A 12,552-nucleotide genomic window follows, 5' to 3' on the forward strand; every position below is an offset into this window, starting at 1 on the left:
CTACCTAGCTTCTGGTCCTTCCCTGCAGTCCTTGGAGTTCCTTGCTCACAGCTGTACCACTCCAGTCTCTTCCTCCATGGGCACATGGTTTTGTAGTAAAGACACCAGTCATTGGATTTGGGGCCCACCCTAATCCAGTCTGGACTCATCTTCACTTGATCACACTTGCAAAGGTCCTATTTCTAAATAAGATCACATTCATAGGTCCTGGGGGTTAGGACGTAACCATCTCTTTTTGAGGACACTGGTTCTACCAACAACGCTTCTTCTCCGCCCCTCCACAGGAGATTTAATAAGTCTGCATACATCCTCTCAATTTTTTTAAGTTTATGTATTTATTTTGAGAGGGAGAGTGCAAGTGGGGAAGGGCAGAGAGAAGGAGAGACAGAATCCCAAACAGGCTCTGCGCCGTGAGCCTGATGCAGGGCTTGAACTCACAAACCAGGAGATCATGACCTGAACCAAGATCAAGAATCAGATGCTTAACCGACTGAGCCACATGGGTGCCCCTACATCCTCCCAATTCGGTGTTTCCTTGGTTTCATTAAATAGGAGTCTGCCTGCTTGTGTTTGTCAGCAAAATTTGTGTAAGGGTCACCCTGGGGTTCTTCTGTGACCCTGAACCTTTGGGGGGGAAATAGAATAGTTTGAGCTTTAGGATATGTTACATACAGCCACCAAGAGCACCTGTCCCTGTCTAGACCCCATCACTCCTACGCCCCACCCCTGCCCTAGCTCCATACCTGCCATGCCTCAACCAAGAGGCCTGGGAATAGCAGCAAAGGTAGTGACATGCCCATTACTGTGTCTACTCAGATGTAGAGTGCATCACCTCTGAACATGTGAAGGACTTCTACTAGCCATGCCTTGGTTATAGCTGGTGATTGAAGATCCTTTCAATCACATGACTCTCTCATTTCTTTTTATTTTATTCTAATTTTTTTTAATGTTTTTATATTTGAGAGACAGAGTGCGAGTGGGGGAGGGGCAGAGAGAGAGGGAGACACAGAATTTGAAGCGGGTTCTGAGCCATCAGCACAGAGCCCGACGCAGGGCTCGAACCCACAAATCTTAAGCTCATGACGCTTAACCGGCCGACATCCACCCAGGCGCCCTCGTGACTATCTGACTTTGTAACAGGGAAAGTAGTTTAGGAAGGAGATAAGTTTTGATAGACATGAAAAGGAAGTCAAACACTTAACTCCTAGATCTCAAAGTTGTAAGGGACTTCCAAAGGCCAGCTTGTTACCTTTTAACTAAGGTAGGAGTCCCTTTTGTGGCAGCTGAGAGAAGTATGTGTCAACCAGTCTGTCTGTGGTCTTTCAGTTCCTCATTGGGTAGGAAAGGTTTTTGTTTTGTTTTTTTAAAGAATTCTTCTTACAAAGTTTTCTATCTCATGTTTTACTTTTCCAGGGGAGTCTCGGTATGTATGCCACAGGAATCTGCCTGTGTAACAGTGAAAGGTACTTCCTTTCATTCTTTGAAATCTTCCTTCTTTATCCTTAAAGATCTTTTGACACGTTAGTTGGAAATGATGATATGCCAGGATTCATGCCCAGCCATCAGCTAAGGATTTGTTCTTGTATCCTGTTCCCAGTCTGCTCTTCTTTCTGGTCTTGAACTTGCTGTGTGCCCTCAGCCTGTAACATACTTTGCCACATTTATGTATGGCTTCCTCTCTTGCTTCATCAGGTGTTTGCTCAACATCACTCCATCAGAGAGATCTTTCCTTCTAACATGGCTCCCCCGCCTCCTTTCCCTTGACATGATTTGTCCACTTACTCTGCTTTTTAGTTTTCTTCAAGGCACCTACCAAGACTGATGCTCCACAATATCAGTGTTCATAGTCTGTTTCCCTTCTAGAAGGTTAACCCCACGAGATAGGAGCTCTGTAGCATTCGTGTCCCTATCCCTAGTACCGAGAATAGTGCTTGCCACATAGTGAACACCTAGTAAACATATATTAGGTAATTGGATCTTTTCTTACCTATGTCATTTGCTTTTGAACCAACCAACCTTATCTAATTTTTCATAAAGGTGTTGTGCTAGATTCTGTAGAAGTTTGCTGTCTGAACCTTGGAATGATGTGTCACAAGGCAACATCTATCAAGATGTGGATACCAGACCTGGCAATAAATACGGTATAGGGAACTGAGTTCTAGTCAGAGATGTAGTACATCTCCGCTTGTCCAAGGCCCAGCAACAGCCCCAAGAATCCTGTTTGCTGTGAGGCCCTCCTGCTGTCCCCAAGGAGAAGGTGGGCAGTGCTCCAAGCTGGGCACTCGGCCTAGAAGAAGGCAGGACAGGGAGTAGAACAGCTTCAGAAAATTTCATGAGCAGGAATGAGAAGTCACTCTTGCTGTAGCAACTATTTTTATCGTAACTGATGCAGTTAAGGCAGGGGCTCTGGGAAGAGGCAGGCTCTGACAGCTGGCCCCCTGAATGGTAGTAGCCTCTGGAGAAATCAGGATCAGGATTTCTCTGGAGTTTATTATGTCCAGGACAAGGATTTTTTTTTTAATGTTTATTTATTTTTGAGAGAGCAAGAGAGAGACAGAATGCGAGCAGGGAAGGGGCAGAGAAAGAGGGAAACACAGAATCTGAAGCAGTCTCCAGGCTCTGAGCTGTCAGCACAGAGCCTGACTTAGGGCTCGAACTCAGGAATCATGAGATCATGACCTGAACTGAAGTCGGATGCTTAACCGACTGAGCCACCCAGACGCCCCAAGGATTTTTTTTTCTTTTTTTTAGTTAAACCTATAATCTACTATTATTATCTCCATTTCATAAAAGAAAGGGCTTTTCTTTTTCCAGTTTTATTGAGATTATAATGGACACACAGCGCTGTGTAAGTTTACAGTATACATCATAATGCTTTGCCTTACATGTATTATGAACTGATGACCCCTGTAAGTTTAGTTAGCATCCATCGTCTCATACAGATACAGAAAAAGAAAGAAAATATGGTTTATTCCTTGTAATGGGAACTCATAGGATCCACCTTCTTAACTTTCAAATACATCATATGGCAGAGTTAGCTACAGTCACCATGCTGTACATCACATCCCCACTACTTAGTTATCTTACAACTGGAAGTTTGTATCTTTTGACACTCTTCATCCAGTCCCCACCCCACACACACCCTAAAGGGCATTTTAATGAAAAACAGGAAGGATATCATCCCAAAATAAAATTAGCTCTATGATCATTCGTTTCTGAAAAAACTCATGGTTGTGTTTTGTTTTTCTCATTTCACCATGCACTGGTGAAACTGCATCTTGGACCAGCATTGACTCCAGGACGGCATTGGGCAGTCACCGCTTTGAGCACCACCTGCAAGTACACAAGTCGCATGATGCTCCGTGAGAGCAGCCTCCATGTTGTGTCTTGTAGATTGTGACAGACCAGCAGACAGGACAGAAGATCCAGATAGTCACCGCAGTGGACGCCTCCGGATCCCCCAAGCAGCAGTTCATCCTGACCAGCCCAGATGGAGCTGGAACTGGGAAGGTGATCCTGGCTTCCCCGGAGACCTCCAGTGCCAAGCAGCTCATATTCACCACCTCAGACAACCTCGTCCCTGGCAGGATCCAGGTGAGGCCTGTTGATAGGCATTTGTTTCTGCACTTATTTCTGACCCTTCCTCTGTCTTGGAAGCCAAATCCATCTCCAGAAGTTCCTTTGAGGACCTGCAGGCATGGCAGAGTTATGCTTTGGCTAAAGTAAAAAACCCGCAAGTGAGGGGCAAGGCCCAGAAGGCAGCCAGCTGCAGTGCTTAGATGGAATGGAAGTTGAGCGAGAAAAAGTCAGTGGCCCACAGGAGACTGGCATGGGCAAGCTGACACTGAGGCCACTAAAGAATCGTTCTAACTAAAGTAAGACTGCACGGTAGTAGTTCTTGGCCCCTGACATTTTAGGGGCACCATCTAGGGCTGACCGCAGTCTGGAGAGGACTGACTTGTTCCTAACTCTCACTTCAGCCTCATCCAGGTCGTCAGGACTGGTCCCAGCTCTTCATTCTGTCCTAACTTGCTCCTGTGAACTGCTGCCTCTGGGTCCCTCAGTCACCATCTCCATCTCTGCCATGGTTCTCCCTTTGCTGGCAGGGTGAGATGGGGAGGGGGGCAGATAGAGAAACAAAAAGAGCAAGGGTTTGACGGAAAGCAGAGTTATTGAGAAGCGCTGAATGTCCAAGCCTGACACTTAAAGAAGCAAACTCAAGGCCACTGTCTCATGGTGGCCAAGCGTGGAGCAGATTTAGTGAAAGTCAAGATGGGATCTATGTTTTTGTTTGTTTTTAATTTTTTAAAAATTATGGTAAAATATAACCAAAAATTATCATCTTAATGACTTTTAGGTGCCCGGTTCAGTGGCATTAAGTACATTCACATTGTGTAGCCATCCCCACCACCCATCTCCAGAACTCTTTTTATCTTCCCCAATTGAAACTCTGTCCCCATTAAACACTAACTGCCCATTCCTCCTCCCCCAGCCCTGACAACCACTATCCTACTTTCTGTCTTTATGACTTTGGTATTCTGGGGACCTCATGTAAGTGGTGGTATTCCTACAGTACTTTTTCTTCTGCAGTGGCTTATTTTATTTCACTGAGTATAATGTCTTCAAGGTTCATCCATGTTGTAGCCTGTGTCAGAATTGCCTTTCTTTTTAAGGCTAAATAATATTCCACTGTATGTATAGACCACTTTTTATATAGTCATCTGTTGTTGGATGTTTGGGGAGCTTCTACCTTTTGGCCCTTGTGAATAATACTGCTAAGAATCCATGTTTTGAGTGGGGGGGGGGGGTCAGGGGGACTTTCTGCTGTAGAGAAAAATAAGGAAAGGGAATGATTTTTTTTTTCTTCTGATAGAGCTGGGTTCAGGACACAAATTATGTTCAGCTTTCAGAACTGTGCTTTTGAGACACCTCCTAATGCAGTTAGTAAATACTACCTCTTCCTTTCCCAGACTACATGCTGATCATCTGAAATCAAAATTCTTCGCTGCTTATTTAGACTACTCCTTGTTCATGGGAAGGTGGCTGTTGATTTTGTTGCATGTTTTTTAAGAAGTCATTCTATATAATTGCTGTATATATTCCCACCATACAGAAATCATGTTAAGGGTTACGGTTGGTACGTTATTTAATAACAGGTATTTTTCACTTTCTCATATTGATGTCAGTTACAGTATTCTTCCAGATGAGTAACACTGTCACCTAGAAAGTCATGTACAAGTGAAGAAGAAATAACAATGTTCAGAGGTCACCAGCTGCCTCAAGAAGAGACCTACTTATTTAATTAATAAAGCTTGATTATTTCACTGCCCAGTATACCTCTCTGCATACTTCTAAGCTGTTTCATGGGAATGGAGAAGCAGCCAGAAAGACCTGCAGTATCTTCATGTTGAGGCATCTGCATGTGATTTCCCACGTGGGGCTCCCCATCCTGGGTGGTTGTGCTAGCCAGATAGGAGAATAGACCAGTGAAAATCAATGTCTGACCTTGGACAAACCACACACACCCCCACCCCCTGCCACCACCACCACAGCTGAAGGGGCATAGTCTAGGTGAGCAACAGAGCCATTCTGGATATCCGGCTAAGTGTCAAGTGGGATTTTCCCAGTTCTACCCAAGGTTCTCCTGCTTAGAAACCCAAGATTAGGAATTTCTAGTTAAACATTACTTTGCTTTAACGATCTGATTTTTAATCAGCACTTTGCTTGTTTCCCAATTCTTCTTAGATCGTCACGGACTCTGCTTGTGTGGAACGTTTGCTGGGGAAGGCTGACGTCCAGCGGCCCCAGGTGGTAGAGTACTGTGTAGTCTGTGGCGACAAAGCCTCTGGTAAGTAATCGTAGATTATAGGTGCACTTCATGGTCCAAAGTCATGAACCATTTGGGGGTGGGGGTGGGGAATTACCAGAGAGAGAACATTTTCTGTAGGGTTTGTAAGTTTCAAAACATGAACTCCACTTTTCTTAGTGGGGTAGTAATATAAATAAGCAAACCAACTTGTCAGATTATTAGAATCAAAAGAAAAAGTCAAGGTGCTGTTTCTGTGAGTTGTAAATCTTAGTTATATATTTATATACTACTAAGAAAGCAGTTTCTTTAATCTAGGTAATATCAGCACAGTGCTTTGCTCTTTCACAAGATGTGTTACTTGTCTATTTCTTCTTCATCATCTTCTGTCATCCCCTCACTATAACCCAGTGTGGTAACTGCTGTAATGGAGGAGGGAGCATGCAATTCTGGCTGGAGCCCCAGGGTCAGGCAAGGTCCCCCAGCGGCAGTCACATTCTGTGAGACTTGGAGGTTGAGTGTGTATGCATTGGGTAAAAGAGAAGCATTCCAGCTGGTGGGGATGTAATTCCCCACCATTGGGAATTTACATCCCCACCAATGGATGTAATTTACTCCATTCCAGGGAGTAAACTCCTGAGCCAGGGCCCAGCGAGTTAACTGTCCATACCCATGGTGTCTTTGGGGAAGAACTCGGGCTTCTGTGGTTAGGATGTGAGTGCAAGGAGACTAGAGAAGATGTCTGGCCCTAAAGTTCAAAATTCAGCCTGCTAACACCAGTGAGCTGTAGAAGGTGAGGTGAGCAGGAAGGATGGAGAAGTATTTAGTGAATGTGCTGACAAAACGATCAAAGGATGGACAAGTATTTAATAAGATACTCTTTCAGCTGTGTTAGGGCCATAGGCCTCAGTTTTATGATTGGCTCCACTTTAGTCTATGGTAACAGAATTCCTAGGAACTTTGGGCACTTTGTGATCCTGTTTAAAACTAAAAAAGGATGGACCAAACATCTTAGGAAGACAGCCCAGGCAAGCATCCACAGAGGTCAGAAGCTGCAGTTCCACTCCTAGCTCATGGCATCATTTGCTCTGCCAGGGTGCCTTGCCTCTGTTTCCACCCCTTGTCTTGAACAGGGCAAAGCCCAGCCCATCCCTCCCTTTCTCTGAAGCCAGTGCTGCTTCTGTCTTCATCATCCTTTTGTATAGACCACTATATCCTGTCTCCTTGCTCAGCAGGAAGAGGCATTCTGCAAACTTTTGAACAAATGAATGAAGCATGAACATAATGAAGAGGCCCACAGAATCTGCTTGGCTTCCCCATTTGTCAGTCTCTTTCTGGGCTTAAAGGAATGGCCTAGTCACAGGCTTCCAGTGCCACAGTCTCCAGATACTAGAGGTCACTCTAAAGTCTAGAGAGGCTAAGGAAATACACTGCAAAGAAGGAAAAGTGATGTCTACACAGGAATTTTAGCACTGTTCTTTTTTTGTTATTGTTTATTTGAGAGAGACAGAGAGCGTGGGTGAGGGGCGGGGAGAGAGAATCCCAAGTAGGCTCTGTCCTGCCAGCACAGAGTCTGATGCAGGGCTTGAACCCACAAAACTGTGAGATCATGACCTGAGCCGAAACCAAGAGTCAGATGCTTAACCAACTGAGCCACCCAGGTGCCCCTAGCACTATTCTTAAAGACACAAAATTGAGACCCTCCAAAGACACACTTGGAATGGCTCTGCATGTGAGAGCTTAGGACTGTGGGACACTCACTCAGTAGCTGCCATCAGTGATGATCCTTTCCAGCAATGTAGCTATGATACTGGGTTACAGAAGACCAAACCAGGGGAGTTTCATGGTCAGTCCCAGCTAGGAACAAATGAGGTGTGATGTGTGTGGAAAAACGTGGAGAATTTGGAAGGGTAACTGAGATGGGGGGCTCTTCTTAATGTCATTAAAAAGTTCGTCATTAGAAGTTAGAAACCCCAAAGTAAACAAGATTAGAAAAAAAGAACCATGTGTAATAAACGCATTTCTAGAACTGTGTTTCCAAAAGGGTCTGAATACCTAACCCAAGTGAGCCACATGACATGCACCCTTCCCTCACCTTGGGCTTACGCAGTCACGGCCCCTGTGCTTCCCCAGGACCCAGGACAAGACTCACATAGAGGGAGTAAATGGAGGAGGAGTAGGACCCTATGTGCTAGAAAAGTCATGCAGGTGTTTGCTGTGTGTCACTGTCAGCAGGATAGGAGCACTGGGTAGTGTCACAAGCCCAGGTCTGCAGAGCCAGGACCAGGTGCATGCACCCAAGTGGACACTGTGGTTCAGCCGTTATCCATGGGCTCCTCCTGCATGTTAGGTCCTCTGTGTACTAAAAGCATTAAGGTCATGCCGTTTACCAGCTGTCACTTAACCTATCTGAGCTCCTCTTTTTCCATCATGACCTCACAGGGCTACTTTAAAGATTATAGGAAAATTATGGGAAGAACCTAAGTGCCATGCTTAATGCTCGGGCCTGTGGCTGTCCTGTGGCTGCCGGTATCTGACACTGTGCCAGTCACCTTGATAGAAGGTGACCTTAGAAACAGGGCCTGTGGCGGATCACCTCTTCTCTTGGTGAATTGCTTCACACACTCTTTCTCCTTTCAGGCCGTCACTATGGGGCTGTCAGTTGTGAAGGTTGCAAAGGTTTCTTCAAAAGGAGCGTAAGGAAAAACCTGACCTACAGCTGCCGGAGCAACCAAGACTGCATCATCAATAAACATCACCGGAACCGCTGTCAGTTTTGCCGGCTGAAAAAATGCTTAGAGATGGGCATGAAAATGGAATGTGAGTAACAATAATAAGAAGCCGCCTGAGTTAGCAAGTTGAGAGAAAGTGAAGTTTCTCTACCTGGCTTTAAAATACTCTAAGAGAAAAATATCCACCGAGGCTTCACTTTATTTCCCTTCTGGGTCAGCTAGGTGTTCCAGCACTGATGCTGCTGGGATTGGTCATTTCCCGTGGAGTATTTGGAAACCTCCAGATAAATCGGGATGCAGCACAGGGCAGTGGGGTAAACACAGGCTGTGGAGTATCAAACCCCAGCTCTGTCACTTAGGAGCTGTGGGGACTGGGGAAGACATGTCACTGCTTTCAGCCTCAGGATCCTCATCTGTGAAACGGGACCCTCTTGCTTACATATTGGATCTGGGGTTCATCCTTTCTTTCTGTTAAAAAGGTTTTTATTTTCTTCATTTCTTTCTGGCCTGTATACTCCTTTTAGGCCAGATTGCTAAAGGGAGAGACTGCTAGTGTTGTAGAAAACTAACACCCCATTAAACAGTTTGCAGAAGCTGTGCAGGCTTGAGTTGGACATTGGAATGCTTCCTCTCTGACACGTGCGTTAGACAAGATTTCTGTTAAGGACCAACTTGAAGATGGGTGTTTCTCTTCCAGAGAGTGCCTTTTGTTAGCAGCAGGCAGAGAAAAGCCAGAGTCTTCAGGGTGGGCCCCCCACAAGGCCATACAAATGCCGTGCTCAACTGTCTTAGCAGGCAGTGCTTACCCTCTTTAGCCCTTTGGATTTAACATCGTATCGTTTGGCTTTGAGTTTTTCATCTCTTTGGCTGAAAAGTCCACTGTGAAAATGGAGTTAGATGTGTCTAGCACCAGAACCTATCATCCCTGTAGTAACAAACTTACTAAGGAAAACCCCTAAATTTACTTTGAAAGATGTAGTTCAAAGTGGGGGAGAGGCAAAGAGAGAGGGAGACAGAATCCGAAGCAGGCTCCAGGCTCTGAGCTGTGTCAGCACAGAGCCTAATACGGGGCTTGAACTCAAAAACCATGAGATCATGACCTGAGTCAAAGTCAGACACTCAACCGACTGAGCCACCCGGCTGCCTGGAAAGATGTAGTTTTTAATAACTTGACTCTTTCCTCTAAATGTGAATATTTATGTTGTGATTTAAGCTGTACAGAGTGAACGGAAGCCCTTTGATGTACAACGGGAGAAACCAAGCAATTGTGCTGCTTCAACTGAGAAAATCTATATCCGGAAGGACCTGAGAAGTCCTCTGATAGCCACTCCCACGTTTGTGGCAGATAAAGATGGAGCAAGGTCAGTCCCTGTTTTGGTAAAGGGTCACACTGCTATCAGCCTTTGAGCTGTCCCTTGGAGGGTGCTTACTTGGCTCCCTGCATGCTGCCACAGCCTTCAGCCTTGTCTTGCCCCACCCTACCCTTTTTGGAGCTGTTCCAGTCATACCTGTGGATAGGCCTGAGGATGGCTAATTTAAGATGGGGTCAGAATTTCTCCTGCATCAGGGGCTCAGGTTATGTCCTGTAGTTATTCATACAGGAAAACAGTTGCTCTTCAATTCAAGATGGAGTTTTTCTGCAGTATAGACAAAAGGCCTAAGTTCTCAGGTAGTCTCAAATAGTGCCACAAGTTAACTTATATGTCTTTTTGCTTTCATGTAATCTGTTGAACTTAATTGAAAAAGAACAGAAAAGAAAAATAAGAAATCCAAACTCTATCCTAGCAAGAACTAGAGTTGAGAATTCCTTGGTGATATTCTGAAGATCAAGTTAACTTTATTTAAAAGAGCAGTCACCGTCTGTGGTCAGCATGGAAGCTTGGGGGAGCAGGGGTGGGAGCGGGGAGACATGTGTCTGTGTGGCATCCTGTTTCAGGCTGTAGGCCCAGCTCTGTGTGTATCTCGTTGCAGAGAGAAGGGGGGTTGTTAGTCACTCAGTGGCTGAGTCCAGTTAGAGCTTTTGTGCTCTTCAGACAGCTTTGCAGATGTGGAAGGGACAGAGTAATGCAGCATGATCATACTGTGCATTAAATGTTGGAAGCTACTCTGGGTTTCTTTATGTCTTAAATAGACAAACAGGTCTTCTTGATCCAGGGATGCTTGTGAACATCCAACAGCCTTTGATACGCGAGGATGGTACGGTTCTCCTGGCCACGGATTCCAAGGTGATGTTCTCTACTTATGCCTTACTCTCCATCTTTCTGTTGCCGTGCAGACTGCTTCTCGGAATTGTGCACCCACCTTCTTGGCCTTCCGAGACAACCTCGAAAGCATGGCCTTCTGCATCTCACCTCACTTCTTATACAGCCATCTGTGATTTATTTTAGGGATGTTGAGGACTTTTTGGAAACTCAGGACTGGCTGGTTATAGTCATTGTAACATGTCAGGATCTAGAGTTCAGTTTGGTGAGAATTCAGTGGCTCTCAAATGAGTTAACCACCCCACCACCCCCCACCTCAGTACACACATTGGCAAACTACTGGTATGCTAGGGAAATGGCTGCTTATTCTAAGATGGCCTTTGGCAGAAGCTGCTAGTTCCTTTTTTTTTTTTTTTTGGTTGAAGTTGACACACTGTTAAATTATTCACACCCACCCCCTTCCTTTTTATTAGATGACCTGCAGGAGGAAGTTCAGGCAGGATTCTGACAATTGTAAAACTAAGAGCAAATCAGCCATATGGAATTTAACTTGTTGTGAACAGAGGTGTTTGTCATTCCAGGAGAGAGAGAGCTGGCTAACCCCTGTGAAGATAACTTAGGAAAAAGGTTTTATCCAGGCAAGGAAACTGATTACATCAGAAACTATGAGATGAGAAATATAACCCAGTGATGATGAAGTAGCAGCGCGCCATGGCTGAAGTCCGGTTTTTCTTCTTTAAAAGGAGCGACTTCGTAACAGTGCTGACATGGCTACTGCCCTGAGAGCCAGAGCCACGCTACCTGCAAGGCTTCCTTCTCATCTATTCACGTGCACATCGCTGGGCCCACTCAGCACGTTAGGAACATCCTTTTTTGAGAAAGAAAAGGCAACAGTGAGAGCTGCTGACTGGCACCAACAGCAGCTTTCCATCCTCTGGCCCTTATGCCAGGCTTTGAGCTTCCTGTCTTTGGGCACTGGTGATGTATGTGACATGGGAATCACACCCAGTTTGCTGCTGTCACCCAGTAGCCATTCAGGACAGTGATTGATGCATAGTGGGGGAAAGTAAGGCCCAAATAACCTTAAAACCTGATTACCAAGGGATTTCACAGCAGCTGTTCCATGGTGCCATCCATGCAGAGACTGAGAATAAGAACCAAGAGACTCCAGAGTCTGCTATCTTGGGAGCCCAGCACCGCTCTTGGGAGCCATGTGCCCTCTTTCCTACATCTCTGCTTCCTTCAGTACCCCCGACACAGGGGTGCTGGGAAACTTGAGTTAGTTTTATAAAGCACACAGCATGCAGTGACACTCAGTAAATGAGGAGCTAGTTATGGTCATTGGATGGAAGAGAAAGGACACAAACTGTGGTATTTAAGTAGCAGTTAAGAGAAAGAGCTGCAGAGTCAGACGTGTGCTCCTACCTATTCCTTCCTCTGTGGTGTGGAAGTTTTTCATGAATAACGGAATATATACAAAGCACCTAAAGGGAGCTATTTTCAGAATCTGTTTTCTAAACCTTCCACTTTGAAAGATTAAAATTCAAAATAACGTACCTTGAGCAAGCACAAAGATGCTGCAGAGCTCCCCTGTACCCTTTACTCAGTTGCTCCCAGCAGTTTATCTGGCAAGACTGCAAGATGGTATCAGAACCAGGACGCAGCACCGGTACAGTGTGTGGGGAGTGATCTTTTTCTTTTTTCACTTAAGCTTTCTTTCTCTTCAACACATCTTTCTGTCATGACAACCTGCATCATTTAACAGCTGCACAACCTTCTGTTATATGGTTGTTCGGTGATTTGTTAGTTCTCT

General features: G+C 45.2%; 1 protein-coding gene across 5 annotated transcripts in view; it reads left to right on the plus strand.

Annotated features, from left to right (window-relative positions):
• The window catches only part of NR2C2 (nuclear receptor subfamily 2 group C member 2), a 93,151-nt gene that overhangs the window by 68,608 nt on the left and 11,991 nt on the right, over positions 1-12,552 (plus strand). For all 5 annotated transcript variants that reach the window (XR_008296998.1, XM_053218905.1, XM_027042719.2 and 2 more), the window contains 5 exons: positions 3,394-3,594; positions 5,746-5,848; positions 8,447-8,626; positions 9,752-9,899; positions 10,670-10,763. Coding sequence is in view for 4 of the 5 variants with exons in the window: in XM_053218905.1 (XP_053074880.1) it covers positions 3,394-3,594; positions 5,746-5,848; positions 8,447-8,626; positions 9,752-9,899; positions 10,670-10,763 (726 nt within the window). In the remaining variant the exon portion in view is untranslated. The remainder of the gene's footprint in view (positions 1-3,393; positions 3,595-5,745; positions 5,849-8,446; positions 8,627-9,751; positions 9,900-10,669; positions 10,764-12,552) is intronic.

The sequence above is a fragment of the Acinonyx jubatus genome, chromosome A2 (assembly GCF_027475565.1).
Source record: "Acinonyx jubatus isolate Ajub_Pintada_27869175 chromosome A2, VMU_Ajub_asm_v1.0, whole genome shotgun sequence".
Classification (NCBI taxonomy): domain Eukaryota; kingdom Metazoa; phylum Chordata; class Mammalia; order Carnivora; family Felidae; genus Acinonyx; species Acinonyx jubatus.